General features: G+C 53.0%; 3 protein-coding genes across 12 annotated transcripts; 2 read left to right on the top strand and 1 right to left on the bottom strand.

Annotated features, from left to right (window-relative positions):
• Positions 1-85: 85 nt before the first annotated feature.
• SKIC2 (SKI2 subunit of superkiller complex) lies at positions 86-10,623 on the top strand. Of its 4 annotated transcripts, XM_081522428.1 has the most exons (29): positions 86-165; positions 243-346; positions 1,075-1,184; positions 1,284-1,401; positions 1,494-1,608; positions 1,709-1,783; positions 2,072-2,125; positions 2,227-2,417; positions 2,585-2,713; positions 2,906-3,051; positions 3,425-3,571; positions 3,709-3,793; positions 3,982-4,088; positions 4,423-4,569; positions 4,644-4,740; positions 4,914-5,126; positions 5,205-5,315; positions 6,626-6,856; positions 7,216-7,353; positions 7,503-7,640; positions 7,783-7,887; positions 8,226-8,373; positions 8,455-8,581; positions 8,712-8,922; positions 9,075-9,185; positions 9,265-9,483; positions 9,663-9,803; positions 9,899-10,117; positions 10,535-10,623. In XM_081522428.1, exons 1-28 carry the CDS (start codon positions 144-146, stop codon positions 10,097-10,099), a joined length of 3,741 nt encoding a protein of 1,246 aa, XP_081378554.1. In that variant the 5' UTR covers positions 86-143; the 3' UTR covers positions 10,100-10,117; positions 10,535-10,623. The 4 variants fall into 4 exon arrangements, with proteins under 4 accessions (XP_081378554.1, XP_081378555.1, XP_081378553.1 ...); XM_081522429.1 differs by lacking the exon at positions 10,535-10,623 and having other exon boundaries at positions 2,236-2,417; positions 9,899-10,149; XM_081522427.1 differs by lacking the exon at positions 10,535-10,623 and having other exon boundaries at positions 9,899-10,149.
• On the bottom strand, positions 10,200-12,502 carry DXO (decapping exoribonuclease). Of its 3 annotated transcripts, none has more exons than XM_081522435.1 (7): positions 12,275-12,502; positions 11,681-12,082; positions 11,283-11,518; positions 10,975-11,194; positions 10,721-10,856; positions 10,494-10,588; positions 10,200-10,408 (listed from the first exon to the last, which is right to left on the bottom strand). In XM_081522435.1, exons 2-7 carry the CDS (start codon positions 12,034-12,036, stop codon positions 10,258-10,260), a joined length of 1,194 nt encoding a protein of 397 aa, XP_081378561.1. In that variant the 5' UTR covers positions 12,037-12,082; positions 12,275-12,502; the 3' UTR covers positions 10,200-10,257. The 3 variants fall into 3 exon arrangements, with proteins under 3 accessions (XP_081378561.1, XP_081378563.1, XP_081378564.1); XM_081522437.1 differs by having other exon boundaries at positions 11,681-12,042; XM_081522438.1 differs by lacking the exon at positions 11,681-12,082.
• Positions 12,503-12,723: 221 nt separating this feature from the next.
• On the top strand, positions 12,724-21,336 carry WHR1 (winged helix repair factor 1). 5 transcript variants are annotated; one of them, XR_014062829.1, is made up of 9 exons: positions 12,724-12,892; positions 13,048-13,244; positions 18,355-18,450; positions 18,739-18,878; positions 19,047-19,592; positions 20,089-20,116; positions 20,345-20,442; positions 20,554-20,701; positions 20,897-21,336. XR_014062829.1 is itself a non-coding variant. In XM_081522443.1 (7 exons), exons 1-7 carry the CDS (start codon positions 12,793-12,795, stop codon positions 20,940-20,942), a joined length of 765 nt encoding a protein of 254 aa, XP_081378569.1. In that variant the 5' UTR covers positions 12,724-12,792; the 3' UTR covers positions 20,943-21,336. The 5 variants fall into 5 exon arrangements, 3 of the variants coding, with proteins under 3 accessions (XP_081378569.1, XP_081378567.1, XP_081378568.1); XR_014062828.1 differs by lacking the exon at positions 19,047-19,592 and having other exon boundaries at positions 13,048-13,184; positions 19,981-20,116; XM_081522443.1 differs by lacking the exons at positions 19,047-19,592; positions 20,089-20,116 and having other exon boundaries at positions 13,048-13,184.
• The last annotated feature ends 492 nt before the right edge of the window (positions 21,337-21,828 follow it).

The raw sequence follows: 21,828 nt of genomic DNA, 5'->3' as shown, positions 1-21,828 counted from the left end.
GGCCTCCCACCAGTTTGGGTCAGCCCCTAAGTAGCTCTTATCCCCGCCCCCAGGCCCTGTTGTGCCGGAAGTCGCTTCTACTTCCGCCGGTTTCGGCTCCTCCTTACGTTTCCCGGCTGCCCGGCAGCTGCCGTGGCTCCAGGATGATGGAGACGGAGCGACTTGGTGAGGGGGAGGGGGTGGAAAGACGGTGGAGACAGCGAATGACCCTTAACTCCTGACCTGTGACCTTTCCTCCGTAGTGCTACCTCCCCCAGATCCCCTGGATCTGCCCCTTCGGGCCGTAGAGCTGGGATGCACGGGGCGCTGGGAGCTGCTGAATGTGCCTGGGGCTCCAGAGAGCACCGTGAGTGCCGTTTCACCCTAACCTTGACCCTGTTGAGCTTAAAACCTCCTTCATCCTTCTCCCAGTAGGATCTAAGCTGACTCGGCTGTCCTGTCTCTGGACACTTGTCTTCCGAGCCTAGACTGGTGCTCGACAGACTCCAACTCAGTGGACCTGCAGTGGGTCAGAGCCCATAAGAAGACAGAGCAAGGAGCCCCGGGGAAACCTTAGTTCTGAGAACTGCTCTTTCAAACTGCTGTTTTCTCCCTGGAGGCATGTTCTGTCTCCAAGCACCAGGGCACTTGGTGACTGAGATGCTAGCCTTTGAACACCTGGCTCTTCATCCTTAGGCCTGGGACCCCCTTTTCCTAAAACTAGAGTTTCTCAAATATCAGTGTGCCTCATGATTAGTGGAAAATCCCATGGACAGAGAAGCCTGGCGGGCCACAATCCATGGGGTCGAACACAACTGAGTGTGCACACACACACACAATTGGTGGGGGAGCTTTTTAAAAATACTCGTTCTTAGGTCCATAGGTTCAGAAGTCCAGAATCTGTATTATTAATCAGAACCCTAGGTAATTCAGTTGCAGGCCGTTTTTTCTATGAAACAGAACAGTCTTTGGAAAATAGTGCTTCAGCTTGATTGTCCTAGTCTGGGATGTCTACCATATCTGATCTAAATACAAGTTGTGTCACCTTCTCTTTTGTGTCTTACTCTCTTCCCTTACTTCGTGCCTTTGTTCCAGCTTCCCCATGGCCTCCCTCCCTGTGCCCCAGATCTGCAGCAGGAAGCAGAGCAGTTGTTTCTGTCATCTCCAGCCTGGCTGCCTCTGCATGGTGTGGAGCACTCAGCCCGGTGAGGGGTCTAGAAGGGCCTGGGCTTGGCAGGTGGGTCCCTGAAGGAAGCTGGGACAGAGGAGAAAGAAGACCTGAACATTACTTTGCTTCTGTCTAGAAAATGGCAGAGGAAGGTGGATCCTTGGTCTCTCCTGGCCACACTGGGGGCCCCAGTTCCCTCCGACCTACAGGCCCAAAGACACCCAACCACAGGCCAGATACTAGGCTACAAGGAGGTAAGTGGTCGTGGGCCATCAGAAGCAGAGTTGGGAGAAGGTGGGGTCAGAGGCAAGCTCAGCCTCACTGGCACTCTGTTCTCTTGCCTCAGGTCCTGCTAGAGAATACAAACCTGTCATCTACAACCTCCTTGTCTCTTCGCCGGCCACCAGGGCCCATCTCCCAGTCCCTGTGGGGGAATCCAACACAGTACCCTTTCTGGCCAGGTGATGCTTGTGGAAATGGGATAGGGGAGAGAGCCCTTAGCCTCCACCCCTTTCATGTCACTTCCACCCCATGAATCCTATTTGTCCAACCTCTCCCCAGGTGGAATGGATGAGCCCACTATAACAGATCTGAGCACTCGAGAGGAGGCTGAGGAGGAGATAGACTTTGAGAAAGGTGAGGTGGTGCCAGGAGGGACTGTGGGAGGTAGGGCTCTGAGCCTGGGGCCTGAGGAAGAGGGGCCAAGTCCTGTGACTGGGTCCTTACTAGCTCTTCTGTTCCCTTGAGCAAATTAGGAAAAGGTACCTCTTCCATAACAACCTTTACTGTCATCTGTTGGACGACTGTCACAAAAAACTACAGTTACAGCATGTATGCTGTGAACAACATCTTGCAGGTTAATGTAAAGTATGATTTGTACAGCAGTGTGCGAGAGCCTTGATTCTCTCTGTCCCCGTCCTCCAGACCTCCTTATTGTTCCACCTGGCTTCAAGAAAGGCGTGGACTTTGCACCAAAGGGTGAGTTTTAGTTTTGAGATGGGGCCGTAGGGGAAGCGGTGCCCTTCTTCTTCAGAACGGAGGTGGACACGACCAGGTCTCCATTTTTGCCTTGCTCCTAGATCACCCAGCTCCAGCTGCCGGGTTGCTCAGCCTCAGCCGTCTGCTGGAGCCCTTGGATTTGGGTGGGGGTGATGAGGATGAGAGTGAGGCAATGGGAAAGCCTGGCGGTCCCAGACAGGACACTGTTTCAGCCTCTCCTGGCAGTGTTCCTCTGGCCCGAGCAAGCAGCTTGGAGGACCTAGTGTTGAAGGTTGGTGGTTCTGGGTGGTTGAGGCAGGAAAGAAGGGCCTTGTCCCAGACAGGGTGGGCTGGCCTGGTTGGTTCCCTGGGGAAGACTGGAGCATCTTCTGGGAGGGGTGGTAACAGAGAGCTTTCTGGCTGTATGTTTATCAGCCCTACACCCCTCTCCTTCTTCAGGAAGCATCCACAGCTGTATCCCCCCCAGAACCTCCCAAGCCCCCACCTCAGGAGCAGTGGGCCATTCCTGTGGATGTCACCTCCCCTGTTGGTGATTTCTACCGCCTCATTCCCCAGCCAGCCTTCCAGGTAGCGTGGCCCAGCCTCAGGTGCTCTCCCACCTCCTCCAGCCAACTCCCTTGTCTCCTCTCCCCACCAGAGGCCAGGTGCCTTCAGTGGACGGAGGTCTTGGCCTTCTTCCCCTGCCCTGGAGGCCCAATGAGGTAGAGGCAGGAAGACCTCTGTCCCTTCTGCGCCCCCATATGTTTCTCTCTACCACAGTGGGCATTTGAGCCAGACGTGTTTCAGAAACAGGCCATCCTGCACTTGGAGCGTCATGACTCAGTCTTTGTTGCAGCTCACACATCCGCGGGGAAGACGGTTGTGGCTGAATACGCCATCGCGCTTGCCCAGAAACACATGACACGGTAGAGGACCCTCCCCAGCCTCCCCTTCACCAGCTGTGTTCTCTCCTGCATCCTTTCTAAGTCTCTTCTCTTCTCCACCTCCGTACTTCATCCTTTAGATGAGAGGCTTGGGGGAGAAACTGAGGCAGGGTTTCGGAGGGAAACAAGAAGATGTGGGGAGAGAAAGATGAGCGGCATTAGCTGGGGAAGGCATTGAGGGACAGGATTTTTCCAGAGTAATTCCATGAAGGAGAACGTGAGGAAAGTTTGGGTGAAGAAGTGGAGGGGGTGCCTGAGCTCTGTGGTGTGCCTCTGGGAAGGGTCAGGGTGGGAGAGGAGGTGCTGACAAGGAGCCTGTGTGGAGGGCCTGGCTGACTTCGTGCCCTCCTCCCAGCACCATCTATACTTCGCCCATCAAGGCTCTGAGCAACCAGAAGTTCCGGGACTTCCGAAACACATTTGGGGACGTGGGGCTGCTCACTGGGGATGTGCAGCTGCACCCGGAAGCCTCGTGCCTCATTATGACAACGGAGATCCTTCGGTGAGAGGCGGGCACTCAGCGCGGGGTGGGTTTTTGGTCAGGAAGGTGAGGCCGCTTTGGAGAGCACTCTGGCTGAGCTGAGGTGAGGGTGGAGACAGGAGCCGCTGGGGAGTCAGCCTGGGGCCTTTCTCCTCCAGCTCCATGCTGTACAGTGGCTCGGACGTCATCCGGGACCTGGAGTGGGTCATCTTTGATGAGGTTCACTATATCAATGATGCTGAGGTAAGGGGACAGGGTCCCCAGGTCCTGGCAGTCCTCTCCTGTGGGGTAGGTTCAGCAGCTCCGCTGTTCCACACATCCCGGGATCTTCACTGCCTTCTTTGTCCCTTATGGAACCTTGTGCCACTGCTCTGGGCAGGAGGGCCGCCCCCTCCGAGCTGCTGGTACTTGTTCTCCCTCCCTGTGTGCAGCGCGGGGTCGTGTGGGAGGAGGTACTCATCATGCTGCCTGACCACGTGTCCATCATCCTTCTGAGTGCTACTGTCCCCAACGCCCTTGAGTTTGCTGACTGGATCGGGTAAGACACGTGTCCCGGGGTGCTTGAGTGAAGGGGGCCGTAGCATTTGTCAGTTGGGGTGGGGTGTAGACTGTCCCAGCGAGGGAGTGGTCAGGCCTTGGGGCTGGGGAGGTGAAAGGGGTGCGGCTGGGGAGCATGTCCAGCCTGGGAGGTTGTGGGATCCCACCTGGGCCAAGATCACTTTGCGTGTTGAGAGATGGGGTGGCGAGGATAGCCTTCCAGTCTGGCTCCCAGAGAACCAGGGCGAGGCCAGGGCAGGGAAGATGGAGGGCATGTGGGTTCCTTCCCGCACTCCCAGCCCTGATCTTCTGTCATCCCCCCACCCCCTGCTCAGGCGGCTGAAGCGTCGCCAGATCTATGTGATCAGCACCGTTGCTCGCCCAGTGCCCCTGGAGCACTATCTCTTCACGGGGAACAGCCCCAAGACCCAGGGGGAGCTCTTCCTGTTGCTGGACTCCCGTGGCGCCTTCCACACAAAGGGGTAAGCCTGGGATATGGGGAGAGTCAGGGCTGGGCCCAACCGGGCTGACTGATGGCCGCCCTTCCCTGCCCCAGGTACTATGCGGCTGTGGAGGCCAAGAAAGAGCGGATGAGCAAACATGCCCAGACCTTTGGGGCCAAGCAGCCCACGCATCAGGGGGGTCCTGCCCAGGTGAGAACTGGCCGGCTTTGTACCTGCCACCCCTTCTTTCTCCTGAGTCCTTTCTTCCCCCGTCCTCCCAGGGTTTGGAGTGGAGCTTTGAGCACTGCCCGATTTGACTCTGCTTCACATGCCCCCACTTTGGCCCCCATTGGTTCAGGGACTCCATCTCTACGCCTCCGCAGGACCGTGGTGTGTACCTCTCCCTCCTGGCCTCCCTCCGTACCCGTGCACAGCTGCCCGTGGTGGTGTTCACCTTCTCCCGGGGCCGCTGTGACGAGCAGGCCTCGGGCCTCACCTCCCTCGACCTGACGACGAGTTCAGAGAAGAGTGAGATTCACCTCTTCCTGCAGCGCTGCCTCGCCCGTCTCCGTGGCTCTGACCGCCAGCTGCCCCAGGTGGGGAGAGGGACTCAGAGACGGTGGGGATCGGGTGTTCACTGCCCCATCCCTGACCCTGGGCCTCGGCCCCGACAGGTTCTGCACATGTCGGAGCTCCTGCACCGTGGCCTGGGTGTGCACCACAGCGGCATCCTGCCCATCCTCAAGGAGATTGTGGAGATGCTCTTCAGCCGTGGCCTGGTCAAGGTGCTCGTGCTGGTGGGAGAGGGACTCCCCAAAGCATTCATCACCTGCTTGTGGGGGGGGGGGGGCGGGCAGGACAGTGCAGCGGCTGAGAACTTGGGCTCTGGATCCAGGCTGCCTGGGTGGAAATCCCAGGTCCACTGTTAACTCGCTGTGTGATCCTGGGCAAATTACTTAACCTCCCTGAACTGTAAGTTTCACATTTTGAAATGGAGGTACATAAAGTATGAACAGGGGCTTCCCCAGTGGCTCAGCAGTAAAGAATCTGTGTGCAATGTAGGAACCACAAGAGACACGAGTTTGATCCCTGGGTTGGGAAGATACCCTGGAGGAGGGCATGGCAACCCACTCCAGTATTCTTACCCGGAGAATCCCATGGACTGAGGACCTGGCAGGCTATAGTTGCACATGACTGAAGTGACTTAGCACACATGCACACCAGATATGAACAGACAGTATTCAGAAGAGAAAACTAAAAAGCTAGCAAACTTATGGAGGTCATTAGTCATCAGAAAAATGCAAATTGAAATACAGGATAGGACTTGACAGGACTTTACAGTAATTAAAACTGGTAAAATTCAGGAAAGTAGGCAATGCCAAGTGTTGCCCAAGACGTAGGCGATTATAGGATTAGAGGAACCCTTGTACAGGTGTGGCCAGTCTGAAGTGTGCCTGGTGCTCTTGAGGCAAAGACAAGTCTATACCTACTCTTTGTCCCTAAATTCCGCTCCTGAGTGCAAATCACAATGAAATTCTCACCCTAGTCAATGAGGGAACACGTCTGCTCTTCCTCTGTGGGCTCTTGTGGCAGGGTGTTGGTGGTACCAGGGGCCCTTTCACTGGGAGAGCAGGTAGGCAGGTGTATGCCATGCACCCCCAAGGTGTTCTGTGGCAGGTTGGAAGCAATGGATTAGATAAAATCACAGGAACACGGATGGACGTTGAAAATACTACATGGAAGAAAAGAAAACAGAAGGAGATACGTGTCACCTTTCCTGCAAATTGTATTACACACCCACAAAACACATTTTGTAAAACACATTCACATGAAAAGATACACATTAAAGATTGACAGAGGGGAGACGGGAGTGGGATGTGGGGGTGAAAGGAAAGAAATAGGTAGCTAAGTAAATAAAACAATAGTACCTACTCTGTAGATTTGCCTTGAGAGTCAGATGAGGTCTCGTGAGTTACCTGTCCGGGCCTATGTTTAGTGCCTTAGCCTTGGCTACAAAGTGAGGTGGGCTCGGCCAGGGCTGGACCACAGCTGTGTTTAGCCCCTTAGCTGATCCTCTCTTCCCCTCCCATCCCAGGTCTTGTTTGCCACGGAGACCTTTGCCATGGGTGTAAATATGCCGGCCCGGACGGTGGTATTTGACTCCATGCGCAAGCACGATGGCTCCACCTTCCGGGACCTACTCCCTGGGGAGTATGTGCAGATGGCGGGCCGGGCGGGCCGGAGGGGCCTGGACCCCACGGGCACAGTCATCCTGCTCTGCAAGGGCCGCGTGCCTGAGATGGCGGACCTGCACCGCATGATGATGGTGAGCCCGGGCACCTCGAGGCCAGCTCTGGGCACCTGCTGCATCCTCTGTGCCCACCCTCCTCCTCTCTCCCCTCTCTCCTTTCCTTTGGTCTGGGAGAAGCCAGGGGAGGAGCGAGCCAATCCGAGGATGAGGCTGAATCTCATCTCTAGTCTTTTTTCACTATGAATATGGAGCTAGGTGGGACCTTGGAGAGTCTGTTTATTTAGTCTCGCTCCCTTGTTTGGCAGAGGTGAGCAGGCAGTTTGTCTAGGGCCCCGAGGTTGCGGGGCTGGGACTATAGCTGCTTGGAGTAGAGCAGCCCACCAGCGGGTCTCCCCCCACCCCCCAGCCTCACTAGTGTCTCTGGCCTGACCCAGGGGAAGCCGTCCCAGCTGCAGTCCCAGTTCCGGCTCACGTACACCATGATCCTCAACCTGCTGCGGGTGGATGCTCTCAGGGTGGAGGACATGATGAAGAGGAGCTTCTCAGAGTTTCCATCCCGCAAGGACAGCAAGGTGAGGAGGTGGGTGTCCCCAGGTTGCCCTGCAGGATATGGGACAAGGGAAGCCAGGCTAGGATGAGGCGGGCCTCTGGAATAAATGGGTTTAAGTGGAGAGGGCAGGCCTGGGGACTCTGGCTTCACAACCACCCTGGCTTCTCCTAGGCCCATGAACAGGCTCTGGCTGAACTGACCAAGAAGTTGGGGGCTTTGGAAGAGCCTGAGGTGACTGGCCAGCTCGTGGACCTGCCTGAGTATTACAGCTGGGGGGAGGAACTGACTGAGACCCAGAGCCAGATCCAGGTGAGCGCCTGTGAGTGTTGGGGGTGGGGTGGTGCACGGGGAGACTGTACCCAGAGACTGGGATGCTCTGGGTACACCTGAACCTTGTCCCAGCGTCTCTGTGACACTTCTTATCCCCTTTCTTCTCGTCCCTGCTCTTCAGCACCGCATCATAGAGTCTGTGAATGGGCTGAAATCTCTCTCAGCGGGAAGGGTGGTGGTTGTGAAGAATCAGGAGCATCACAACGCACTGGGTGTGATCCTTCAGGTGAGGCTGGTGGGAGTCTGGACTCCAAGGCTGGAGGGAGCAGCCAGCCTCATCTCCATCTTCCCCACTTGGCGAGGAGCCAGCTGTACTCAGCAGTGCTCTCATTTTCCCCTCGAGCCCTCCTTTCCTTCCCATCCCCACCACTTCATGCTCATCTCCTTGTCCTCCCCCCAAGCCCTGCCCCCGAAGTCTGCTCCGATTGCTTGACTTGGTTACCAGTCCATACTGTTGGGCTCTGCATGGCTGCCCCATGCTCCCTGCCTGAAGTGGGGGATCTGGTCTCTTCTTGGATGTCCACTCCTCACACTGCCCTGTCCTGGCCTCCCCATGTCCCCTAGGTCTCTTCGAACTCCACCAGCAGAGTATTCACAGCCCTGGTCTTGTGTGACAAGCCCGTATCTGAGGACCCGCGGGAAAGGGAGCCAGCCTCCCCAGACGTGCCCTACCCAGACGACCTTGTGGGATTCAAGCTGTTCCTGCCTGAAGGTGAGAGTGGACGGATGCCTGGGCTCTTGCCAACAGCACGGCTGAGGTGCCCAGTCTGACCCTGCTCTCCCTTCTCTTCAGGGCCCTGTGACCACACTGTGGCCAAGCTCCAGCCAGGAGACGTGGCCGCCATCACCACCAAGGTGCTCCGGCTGAATGGGGACAAGATCTTGGAGGATTTCAGCAAGCGGCAGCAACCAAAATTCAAGTCAGAGATGCTGGGGAGGGACCATGTGGGGGTGGTGGGGAGGTGTGGTCAAGGAGGCTCCCCCAGCCCGAGTGGAGCTCCACAGGAAGAGAAGCCTCTGCCCCAGGTCTAAGACCAGCTCCATCCTCAGGAAGGATCCGCCCTCTGCGGCCGTGACCACTGCTGTCCAGGAACTGCTACGACTGGCTCAGGCGCACCCCACAGGACCCCCGACTCTCGACCCTGTCAATGACCTGCAGCTCAAGGATGTGTCTGTGGTCGAGGCGGGGCTCCGGGCCCGGAAGCTGGAGGAGCTGATCCGGGGGGCTCAGTGTGTGCACAGTCCCCGTTTCCCTGCCCAGGTCGGTCCCTGGATGTGAGCTTCCCAGCTGGGAGGGACGGCTTTCCCTCTCGTCCCCTGCAGACTGGCCGCCCTGGTCCCAGCCCTGGCCCTCAGCTCCCCTGCTGAGGTCGGGGAGGAGGCTCACGAGCCCCTGCCCTTGGCTCCTCACAGTACCTGAAGCTGCGGGAGCGGGTGCAGATCCAGAAGGAGATGGAGCGGCTGCGCTTCCTGCTGTCGGACCAGTCCCTGCTGCTGCTTCCCGAGTACCACCAGCGAGTAGAGGTGGGGGGGGTGCTGGGCTGGGCTGGGGGGTCTGGTGGGGAAGCCGTCTGCCTGCTCCCAACACCCACCATCCTTGCAGGTGCTCCGAACCCTGGGGTACGTGGACGAGGCGGGCACCGTTAAACTGGCCGGGCGGGTGGCTTGTGCCATGAGCAGCCATGAGCTGCTCCTCACCGAGCTGATGTTTGACAACGCACTGAGTGCCCTGCGGCCTGAGGAGATTGCTGCCCTGCTCTCCGGCCTGGTCTGCCAGAGCCCCGGGGACCCTGGTGATCAGCTCCCCAGCACCCTCAAACAGGTATGGGGATGATGGCCAGGACTCCTCCCTTCCTCGGCCGTGGCATTCCCAGTCCATCCCCACGTGTTCCCCAGGTGCCCTCTGAGTGTCCCTAAGAGCTGGAATGGTTTCTTCTTGCATCCCCGCCTCCTTCCTGGAGCAGGAAGACAGGGCTTAGAGCCTCTCCTCTCCGTCTGCAGGGGGTGGAACGGGTCCGGACTGTGGCCAAGCGGATTGGTGAGGTCCAGGCGGCCTGTGGCTTGAACCAGACCGTGGAGGAATTTGTGGGGGAGCTGAATTTCGGGCTGGTTGAGGTTGTGTACGAGTGGGCCCGGGGCATGGTGAGTAGCTGGGGTTTGGGACCTTTGTGGACAGCCAGCTGGGGAGAGGCTGTTCTGGCCCACCATATTCAGTCCCCACCCTGCTTCCCCCACAGCCCTTCTCTGAGTTGGCAGGGCTCTCAGGGACCCCTGAGGGCCTGGTGGTCCGCTGCATCCAACGCCTGGCTGAGATGTGTCGCTCGCTTCGAGGGGCGGCCCGCCTGGTGGGCGAGCCTGTGCTAGGTGCCAAGATGGAGACGGCAGCCACCCTGTTACGGAGGGACATTGTCTTTGCTGCTAGCCTCTACACCCAGTGACCGGCCCCTGGCTACAATGTAACAATAAAACTGCAAATTCCCTGTGTGAACCTGAGGTGTTGGGCAGGGATGACTCAGCTCAAAAGACACAGCAGGGAGAGCCACCTGGAAATACACCTTTATGTGCACACAGAAATAGGACCAGCCCCTGTGAAGCATCAGTCCTTGGGGGAGGGTGTCTTGGGGGGTGATGGGAGGTCCTGGGTCACAGCTTCCACGTACCATGGAGGCAGGAAGGCGTGGGGTGCATCTCGGTGTTCAGACACTCTGACAGGGCTGCCAGGCTCCCAGGAGAAGAGGTAGACGAGCCTGGGGGGCAGATAGAGTCCTGAATTGAGGGCTGGAGGCTGAGCTTCTGGGCCCCAGAGGGGAGGGGCAGAGCTGAATGCCTCACCTGGGGTCATCATGAACCACTGTGTTCTGGGCAAAACTAAGGAAAGCGGCACAGAAGTTCATGCACACGGAGGGATTCCAGCCGTCACGGTCGTCCTGGAGAAAGCCCAGGAGGAGGCAGAAGACTGGCGGTGAGGGTGGGAGAAGGGGAAGGTGGGCTGCAGGTCCCTGAACAATGGACCTGTGGTGTTGGTGCAGGGGGATGCAGGTGGGAACTCATTGCCTTACCCTGACGTATTCAAACATCTCCATGGTAGGAAAGGTCTTCAGGGAACAGACAAAACCCTCCGGGTTACGGAAGCCAGCAACAACATTTGGGACACCTGGCAGGAACGACTGGGCCCACCATTTCAGGAGCTTATGTCTGTCAGGAAAGGCAAGGGGGTCAATGGGACCCCTCCTCTACCCTCCAGCCTCCTTCCCCAAGTCTCTTTCCAAGCTTTTCATCCAAGGCTCTCATCCTGTCTACCCCGGTCCTGAACCTGTAGAAGCTCTTCCATTGGCCAGGGCTGTGCATCTCCTTGGAGGTCTTGAGCTCCACATAGCAGGTGGGGGGCTGTGTGGATGGGGCCTGGGGGTCTGTGCAGTCCACCTCCCCAGAAAAGAGAAGAGGGTGGTTTCCCAGGCGGCTGCGTAGCACAGAGCAGAAGGCCACGTTGGTGTTAACCTCCCCAGAGGGATCTGGGGAGCCTCCGGGTTTGTCTGCACAAGGAGAGAAACAGCAGCAGGGCTGGGGGCTCTCAATCTCTGGGGATAGGGGAGGGGGCCCCAGAATCGGGGCAACTCTCACCTGCACACATGTACTGCTCAAATTTGTACCCCATGTACATAAGCTCCCGGAGAAGCGGTGGCCGGGTAAGCCTCTGAACACGAGCAGCCGGCGTCTCTACCTCACTCAAGTAGAGTGTCCCCTGGAACCGGGAGGCCGCCAGCTGCCAGCCTTCCTGCCGCTCATACGGTGTTGTCAGCAGTTTTGTCAGGTGCCCCCGCCACGTCACTATGGCCCCTGCCAGCCAACCTGGACCCCTGAGAAGGAGGAGTTAGGGGCTGAAGGTCTGACACCTGCGTTAGCGCAGATGGCTTCCCCAAAGAATAGGGTAAGGTAAGGACTCACTCCAGCTTTGGCTCTCCCAATTTTAGAGGGTGAGTGCAGGTCTCTAGGGCTACTGTGTGCTATGCTTTGCTCACCCCTCTAGCTGGCCTCTGTGCGCCAGGAGCCAGCGAAGCAGGTGGTCCAACCTTTCTTGGACCTCTTCGTCCCGGGGCTGGTATCGATCAGGGTATCCGTCTCTGAGGTCAAAGTTGGGGCTTTGACCATTGGTGGGAGGTGGGCTGTAGTACCGCAAAGCGCGAGCATCTCCATGGTACTGGCGCTGTGCATCCAGAGAGAAGCAGCCCAATTCGGAAGGGCGCCGGTAGAAAGGAAAAGGCCCAGAGTAGAGGGCAGGGTCTGTGGGCAAGGAGGGTGCTGGGCGGGGGAGCCTGTTCCGAGGCTCAGCGACCTCTATCTTTCCAGCTTCTCTCTTGGTCCCTCTGGACGCCATGAGGTCCTGAGAGGGGACAAGGAAGTTCCCCTTTAAAAGAGAAGGGCTGGAGAAGAGGGACTTCGAGTCAGGACTAAGCGAGTCTGGCCTTGAAACATGCAAGCCCCGTGTCCTCAAACTGAACCCCCCCAGGTGCGCATGCCACCTTTTCCCTTGACCTATATACCCCCAACCCCAATAGCTCCAAACCCAGAGAGGTTAGGAAGGATGCTTGGGCTCAGATCAAGGATCTGGTTACCTCAAATCCCGCCAACCTCGACTTCCACCTTCTCAGGGCTCTGACGTCATGGCAGAGACATCACATGTCAAAGGGATGCGAGGGCAGTTTTCTCTGCTCTCGATGACGCGATCATTCAGCGACAGAGGTGGCCTAACCCCTAGGTGGCGGGAGGGGCTGTGCGCTTTACACCCGGAGGGAGATCCCAGCGTGGCCACCGGCGCCCTTCCGCAGCGCCCAGGCGTCCCCGGACGTGAGCGATCTCAGAGGAAGCCAATCAGCAGCGGACGTGGGGCCTCGGCCAATGAGGATGGCGCTGGTGTTGGCATTGGCACCGCCCCTCCCAGCAAGGGGCGGAGGGATGACAAGTCGACGCCTCTCTTGTCAGCGCTTCAGCCTACGAAGATCGGGCTGACTGGTTTCCAAGGAGGGACGCCCAGGGAGCCCGTACGTCACTGCCCTGTGCCGGAAGACTATTTTCGTGGTGTTTTCCCTCAACAACTTTCTACCTCTTCCCCGCCGCCAAAAGATCCCGGGATATGAGCCGGAAGAGGCATCGCCTGGTCCCGGAGACCTTTGGGTTGAAGAGGCGGCGGGAACTAGGGGATGTAGAGGCAGATCCTTTGCGTGGCGAGTCAGGTAACCATGGCAACCCCGGGGCGAGGCTAAAGACCCCGGCTGGCAGCAGCCTCGCCTCCGGTAACCCTGTATGTTGAGACAACAGCGCCCCAGTGTGGTACCCCTGCTTCCCCCCGCCTCAGTTCACGTCGCAATGACTCTGTCTCTCCGCCCAGGATCTGCGCGAGCGGCAGTCGCAGAGATAGTGCGACTGTTCCCGCGAGTCCTGTTTGAGGATGCGCTACCCCCCATCGCGCTGAGAAGCCAGGTGTACAGCCTCGTACCGGACCGAACCGTGGCTGACCGGCAGCTGGTGAGGAGCGTCAGAGCGACCGACGGGAAGGCGCTTTCGTGCCTCTCGGGCACTTCCGAGGTTCTCCCCATAACTCACTCGGTCTACCAGCTGTTCAGCCATTCAGCAAGCGCTGAGTCTTTCTGGGCCGGGCATTGTGCCAGGCACTGCGGTGCTGAGGAGAATGCTACAGACCCTCAGGGAATAGCATGCCAAATGATGAAGGTGGAAGAGCGAAGCTTTTGGGGAAACTGAATCACTGGGCGTGGTTCGAGATGGGAATGCAGGCAGACGTCAGATTAGGGCAGGCCTTGTACACCAGCGTCGTTTCCATTTTACAGAGAAGGCAATGAGCTGGTAGAGAATGTTAAAACCAGAGAGGGAGTGGTGTGTTGCACGAATTGGAGGCAGTGTCATGAGGTGGGGAAATCAATTAGGAAGATACTGCAGCTGAGAACTGGTGAAGGCCTAAATTAGGGCAGTGTAATAAGGAGGGAGAGGATGGGTGAGGGATGTGGAGCGGGAAAGAGGAAGAACTTCAGGATAGCTCTCGGATTTTCCGGACGACTGAGTGGTTGGCGGAGTGAGTAGAGTAGAACATTTAATGGTTGGGGGCAGATGATGTGTTTATTTTGTACAAGTTGAGTTGGAGGTGTTTGTGGAGCATCCTGAGGCAGATGTGCAGCAGACAGTTGGATGAGGGTTTGGAGAAAATTCTGGGCCACTGATACAGCACTGGAAGCCATCGAGATGTGAGTAGTGGTTCAGTCTGTGGATGTAGGTGAAATTGGTAGGAAGAGGGAAGAGAGGAGTGGTTTTTAACCTTTTTACAAACTTTAGAAGATAATGAGAGCCATGGCTCTCCAGAAAAAAATGCATATATGCCACTATATGTGTATATATGCATATATATGTATATATAGTGTATGTACAATTTGAGGAGGAAGGGAGTTGCTTCACAGATCCTCTGAGGCCAAAGGTTAAGGACCCCAGGTTTGCAGTGACAGATAATAGAGCCAAATCCCCAGTGCTAGGAGATACCAACATTTAAGGCCGTGTTTCTCAAAGTATGTCCTGAATTCTACTAGATTACCTGGACTGCTTATTCAAAACTACAGGTTCCTGGGAATCTCTCAGTGAGAATGAATTAAGATTTCTTGGCGTAGAACTGAAAATCTACATTTTAAAGCTACTTCCTCAAGTGATTCATAATGTGTGCTAAAATTTGAAGTCTGAGGACTTCCTGGGAGTCCAGTGGTTAAGACATTTCCACTGCTGTGGTGGGGAGCACAGGTTAAATCCCTGGTTGGGCAACTTAAGATCCTACATAAATGGAGGTGTGGCCAAAAACAAATTGAGATCCACTGATATGGTGGGGGTGGGGGAGGAGAAGAAGGAGTCTGTTAAAAAGCTGTTAAAAGAATTGACAGAGTTGGGAGGAACCCAGGAAGGCGTATATTGAGAAAGTAGCAATTTTCAAGAGGGTGGAATAGTTGGCAGTGTTAGAACCTATGATTCAAGACAGTGGTCTGTGATGTGGTCAAGTAAAATAATAGCCAATTGGATTTTGCAATTGGCAACCTGTTAAGAAGAAAAAAGGGAAGAAAGGGAAGATGGAGACTAGCTCCACTCTCTTAAGGAAGCAAGTCAGAACCACTCCTTATAGAGTATTTGTTGTTTTTAACCTACTGGTGTTAGCCTAAATTTTAGAAAAACTTTAAAAATTGCACAAAAGAAAGTATAAACACATATAATTTAAAGAATGTTTATAAAGCAAATACCCACTTAACCTCACCCAAGTCAGACTGCAGAACACAGCCAACAGCCCCCATACAGCCAAAATGCCTTATGTCCCTGGGAAGCAACATACCTGACTGGTTTGATAACTGTTCCCTTAGCTTCCTTCATACCATCTGTGTGTTTATCCATAAACAACATAGCTTAGTTACCTACTTTTCAACTTGATATAAATAAAATCATACCATATGTATTTACTTGCATCTTGTTTCATTAGATGATTATTTTGGAGATTCATGGGGGCTTCCCAGGTGGCCCAGTGGTAAGGAATCTCCTGCCAATGCAGGAGACCCAAGAGATGCAGGTTAGATCCCTGGATTGGGAAGATCACCTGGAGTAGGAAATGGCAACCCACTCCAGTATTCTTGCCTGGAAAATTCCACGGACAGAGGAGCCTGGTGGGCTACAGTCCATGGGGTTCTGAAGAGTTGGACATGACTGACTGAGAATGCACATGCGCACGTGTGTGTGTACATACACAGGCACACACACAGTTTAAAATTCATTTTCATAGATTTCTATTTTGTGAATATATCCCACTTTGTCCATTCTAATGGAAGAAATTGTATTGTTTTAAGAATTTGTCAATTTCATCTAAAATTTCACATTTATTGACAAAGTTTGTAATCTCACTTTATTTTCTGTAGAATCTATAGTGATGATCCTTTTTTGTTGTTGTTGTTGTTGTTTATATTGGTTATCTGTGCTTTTTCTAGGTTCCTCTTTCCCCCTTTCTGTCTTGGTCAGTCTCACCAAGGTTTATCAATTTTAGTAGTCTTTCAAAGAATTAACTTTTAGCTTTGTTGCTCTTTCTTGCATGCATGTTTTCCATTTCATTCATGTTTCCTCTCTACTGTTATGCTTATTTTACTTTTTTTCCTCCACTGATTTTCATCCTCTATTCTTTTCTAATAGATGCATGTCAGGCTGTAGTCTCCCCCTATGTATATCATCTGTCAAGTTTCCATTATTATTTATTTTAAAATATCTTCTAATTTCCTTTGTGATTTTTTTTCTTTGACTTACTGGGTGGATTAGAAATGTAAGTCTACTTCCTAAACATTTTCTAGTTACCTTATTAATGATTTCTGGCATAAATGATATTATTATGGCCAGAGATCATACACAATATGATTTCACTCATTTGGAAGCTTCTTGAGACATGCTTTGTGCTATATAGTCAGTTTTACTAAATATTCTATGTATGTATATTTAAAAAATATATATATTATTCAGTTACTAATTTCTTAGTAACTAAAGTTATTATTGAAATATTTTACTTCCTCACTGATTGCTATTTTGTCTGTTCTGTGAGTTCATGTGAGTTGTATTAATGTACTTTTGTGATTGTGGCTGTTATTGGCTCTTCAGATACTTCCCACACCTTATAATCTCTTTTCTTCTGGGACTCCAATTAAACACATATTGGGCCTTCTGTTTGAATCCTTTAAATCTCTCATCCTCTTGTCTTCATTTTTAATCTTTTTGATTGTCTTTGTTATGTTCTGGTTAGTTTTTTGTTTTTTTTAACCTGTCTTGTAGATTAGTGGCTTTTTATTTAGCTGTGCCTTAATCTACTGACTCCCAGAGTTTACTCAAACTCATGTCCATTGAATCGGTAATGCCATCCAACCACCTGTCGTCCCCTTCTCCTGTCCTCAATCTTTTCCAGCATCAGAGTCTTTTCAAATGAGTCAGCTCTTCGCATCAGGTGGCCAAAGTATTGGAGTTTCAGCTTCAACATCAATCCTTCCAATGAACACCCAGGACTGATCTCCTTTAGGATGGACTGGTTGGATCTCCTTGCAGTCCAAGGGACTCTCAAGAGTCTTCTCCAACACCACAGTTCAAAAGCATCAATTCTTTGGCGCTCAGCTTTCTTTACAGTCCAACTCTCACATCCATACATGACTACTGGAAAAACCATAGCCTTGACTAGACGGACCTTTGTTGGCAAAGTAATGTCTCTGCTTTTTAATATGCTGTCTAGGTTGGTCATAACTTTCCTTCCAAAGAGTAAGCGTCTTTTAATTTCATGGCTGCAGTCACCATCTGCAGTGATTTTGGAGCCCAGAAAAATAAAGTCAGCCACTGTTTCCACTGTTTCCCCATCTATTTGCCATGAAGTGATGGGACCAGATGCCAAGACCTTAGTTTTCTGAATGTTGAGCTTTAAGCCAACTTTTTCCACTCTCCTCTTTCACTTTCATCAAGAGGCTCTTTAGTTCTTCTTCACTTTCTGCCATAAGGGTGGTGTCATCTTCATATCTGAGGTTATTGATATTTCTACTGGCAATTTTGATTCCAGCTTGTGCTTCATTGGTGATGGACAGGGAGGCCTGGGGTGCTGCAGTCCATGGGGTCTCAAAGAGTCGGACATGACTGAGCGACTGAACTGAATTGAACTGAATCTACTGAATCCATCTGTTGATTTCTTAACTGCACCTGCTTTATTTTTGAGTTCTGGAATTTCTATTAATACATGAATGCCTTTCAAATCCATTATGTCATTTTTTATAATTTCCTGCTGAAATTTTCCATTCTAGCTTTTATTTCAGCATTATAAGCATACTTCAAGAAAATAGTCTATTTTTGATAAGTTTACTGTAACATATCTTTTTAGGTTTGTTTCTATTGTCTGTTTCTTTTGAATTTTGTTTTCCTATATTAGTCTGGTAATTCCTTATTATCTTATGAGCTCTTTAATGCTTAAACAACTTTTAAAATAACATTTTATGCAGCATTTTACCTAATTTTCAGTGAGTGAGTTGGTCTTGCTATATTCCTGGAAACAGAAGTTCTGGTTTATTTTTATTTGTTTGAAACATTTTATCCCATGTTCCTCTCTACCTTCCTCACCCAAAATCTCAACTGTTAATTCCTTGAGGGCAGAGCCCATTAATCACTGCTTTATCTTAGTGTCTGCCTATGATTGGTCTTAGAAAATATGTCATGATTTTTTTAATGTATTTTTTTAATTCAGCAGACATTTTAAAATATTTATTATTTATTTGGCTCTGTTGAGTCTTAGTTGCAGCATGCGGAATCCTTAACTTGCTGTATGCAAACTCTTAGTTGTGGCATGTGGAATCTAGGTCCCCAATCAGGGATTGAGCTGGGGTCCCTTGCACTGGGAGCATGGTGTCTTAGCCATTGGACCACCAGGGAAGCCCCCTGTGTTGACTGTTTAACAGATAACTCATGAGGTGGGTGGGTAAAAGACTAATTGGAAAAGACTGGCGATCCACCTAATTCTCTCCCCATAGTTTTTCCTTTACATAAAGAAGAACTCCCCAATACTTGGACACAGAATGTCCCTGCCCAACGTGTCCAGGGTATAGCAGAGCATCTTCCCCTGACACCCTTCTTTTCACTCTCATGTCTATGGAGGCAGAAGGCACTGCAAGAGCAGGGGGAGATCAGGATTGTCCAGCTAGGCTTCGACTTGGATGCCCAAGGAATCATGTTCACCGAGGACTACAGGACCAGAGTGAGTGTGACTGTGTGTGGGTCATGGGGGCCAGGGCATGGGGGCCAGGAAGACTAGGGAGTGGGAATAAAAAGAAAAGAGACAAACCCCCCACCTCAATCTCACAGACAGGGCACAGGGCTCTGATAAAATATTAATATGAGGGAGAGGAAGAAGAGGAGGAGAAGTATGAGAGGTAGAAGGACCTGAGCAGCAGGCAAAACATAGGAAAAGAAATGTCATCCTGGGGACAGAGGTCAGTGGAGGGTGAAGGTGGGGCCAGACCACATCTCTCATCTCTGGTTCCAGGTCCTCAAGGCTTGTGATGGCCGCCCATATGCTGCCGCAGTACAGAAGTTTCTGGCTTCCGTGCTTCCAGCCTGTGGTGACCTTAGCTTCCAGCAAGACCAGATGACACAGACATTTGGCTTCAGGGACCCAGAGATCACGTGAGACCTGGGGGAACCAACAGAATCAGGCATCTGGCCCCTCCCCTCCTCCCTCCAGTCCCATCCGGCCTTGTCCTCTTTCTTTTTGGGGAACCTGTTAAAAAGGCAGACTCTTATTTCTTTTTTTTTTTTTAAATAAAATGACCTAAGTTTGTGCTTCTTCCCCAGGAGGAGAGGCCTGTCTTATCTGAGGCCTTGGAAACAGCCCTGGACTAAAATTCAGGAGATATGGGTGGCTAATCAAATATAGAGGCCTGGCAGGAGCCATAAATGCCTGGTGGGAATCAGCATTCACATTCAAAAGAACAACAGCTAGGCAAGGGCTAAAGCAAAGTATCGTTTCAGGAGGGTGGGTCTGACTCAGGATCCCTACTTTGTAACCCATGATATACCTGAACGCATTGGATAAACTTTGGTAAGATTTGGGAAGAGCTACGGAGAAGGCAATGGCACCCCACTCCAGTACTCTTGCCTGGAAAATCCCATGGACGGAGGAGCCTGGTAGGCTGCAGTCCATGGGGGTCGCTAAGAGTTGGACACGACTGAGCGACTTCACTTTTACTTTTCACTTTCATGCATTGGAGAAGGAAATGGCAACCCACTCCAGTATTCTTGCCTTGAGATTCCCAGGGATGGTGGAGCCTGGTGGGCTGCCGTCTGTGGGGTCACACAGAGTCGGACATGACTGAAGCGACTTAGCAGCAGCATGATGAGGTACGGGCTTCCCTCGTGGCTCGGTGGTAAAGAATTGCCTGCCAATTCAGGAGACGCAGGTTCAGTCCCTGGGTTGGGAAGATCCCCTGGAGAAGGAAATGGCAACCCACTCTAGTATTCTTGCCTGGAGAATCCCATGGACAGAGGAGCCTGGCCAGCTGCAGTCTGTGAGGTCACCATGGAGTTGGACATGGCTTAGCAATTAAACAAAAACAACAGTGGTGAGGTGTGTGTAGGTAATGGCAGGAGCTCTGGAGAAAGGCCTCTGTGTCTCCCCTGGTGGTGGGACTGAGAGTAGTCAAGGGGGGCTTCAGAGAGGTGGAGCAGTTTTAGTGAACATGCAATAATAACAGTTGTGTCTGACTCTTTGCGACCCTGTGGACTGTAGACTGCCAGGCTCCTCTATCCATGGAATTTTCCAGGCAAGAATAAGCCATTCCCTTCTCCAGGGGATCTTCCTGACCCAAGGACTGAACCTGAGTCTCCTGCATTGCAGGCAGATTCTTTACCGTCTGAGCCACCAGGTAACAGGAAAAGAGAGAGTGGACGGAGGGCAATCAGGTGGGAGAATGGCAAGCAAGTTCATGGGGCACTGAGCAGCATGGTCTGAGCAGAGAACTGCCCCAGGCTGGACTCCTGTCATCCAGTCTTTTGGCCTAGGTGCCCAGGCCTCTGGAGACTTAGTGTCCAACGTTAGTGGGTGGGGAGGAGAGACAGTTCTCAGAGTCAGCACTTCATCTCCACTCTCTTAGGCAGCTGGTCAAAGCCGGGGTTCTCACTGTCCGAGACGCTGGAAGTTGGTGGCTAGCCGTGCCTGGAGCTGGGAGGTTCATCAAATATTTTGTTAAAGGTACACTCTCTGCAGCTCAGGCCCGCAGCCCCTCAAGAACACTTTTTGGTGCCTCCTCAGGCCTCCAGGTCTTACTCACCTTTCCCCTCTCCCGTGCCACCTCTCCCCCAGGGCGCCAGTCTGTCCTCAGCATGGTCCGGAAGGCCAAGTACCGGGAACTACTCCTTTCAGAGCTCCTGGGCCGGCGGGCACCTGCCTCGGTGCGACTTGGCCTTGCCTACCACGTGCACGACCTCATTGGGGCCCAGCTGGTGGACTGGTGAGTCTTGCACCCCAGACTCTGGAAGATGACAGAGCAATGACCTCAGGTTGGATTTCCTCCCTCCTCGTGCTTCCCTCATTAGCATAGCCCAGCCTCTCTCCTGTCTTCTGGAACCTGGGAACATATCCAGCCAAGTTCTGAGTTCTCTGGAGCTCAGGAACCAGGCTCCAGCCTTGTCTTTCTCTTGCACAGTGTCTCCACCACTTCTGGAACCCTCCTCCGCCTGCCAGAGACCTGAGGACTCTGCTCGTCATTGCACACCTCCCCAGGGTGGGGATTGAGGGGCCCAGGAGGGCTGCCCGCCCTGGCTGAGGCAGGGTCACCTTGGGAAGGCTCGGGAGCCAGGATGAGTGCTGGGCTTGCTGCTGTGCCGAGGGTCAGATGTGACTGCCGCTGTTAACCTGGGCTGCGTCCCAGTGGAGGGGTTTGGGCAGTGCTTCTCTGCCCTTTCATGGAAGTGGAGCCAGAAACCTTGCCAAGGCCATGGCTGCTGTCTTTCATGCAGGAAGGTGCTGCCACTATTCTCTTTGGGGTAGGAAGGAGGGGTCACTGGGTAAGCTGTCAAAGTTGGACAGAGTTTTTCTTCTTACATGTTGGATTGAAACTGCCAAATAAAGTACTTCTGATGTTTTGTGGATGTCTTTTGTTTCATGAGACATGTGAGTTCGGGCACCTCGTTTAGGGGCAGAGGTAAAGCCAAAGTGGGGCCTGAGCTTTACCTTGTTGATCAGAGAGGAACAAGGGACACTGCAGTCAGTTTCCTCTGTGGGATGGTGAGGATGTGTCTGATCTCCTAAGTGACAGAATTTTTGTTAGCGCCTACAAAAAGCTAGTGTAGTTCAGTTTTTGTGGGAGTTAGTGTAAGAGGTTTCCCAGGTGGCTCAGTGGTAAAGAATCCACCTGCCAGGTCAGGAGACTGGGTCAGGAAGATCCCCCGCAGGAGGAAATGGCAACCCACTCCAGTTTTCTTGCTGGGGAAATCCCATGGACAGAGGAGCCTGGTGGGCTACAATCCCTGGCATCACAAAGAGTTGGACATGACTGAAGCAACTGAGCATGCATGAACAATAGTAACAGACAGGTTTCTTAGTATCTTGTTTTTTGGGATCAACAGAGGAGTCACA

This window comes from Giraffa tippelskirchi, chromosome 8, assembly GCF_054371585.1.
Source record: "Giraffa tippelskirchi isolate mGirTip1 chromosome 8, T2T-mGirTip1v1.2.pri, whole genome shotgun sequence".
Taxonomy (NCBI): domain Eukaryota; kingdom Metazoa; phylum Chordata; class Mammalia; order Artiodactyla; family Giraffidae; genus Giraffa; species Giraffa tippelskirchi.
This window is presented reverse-complemented; position numbering and strand designations above follow the sequence as displayed.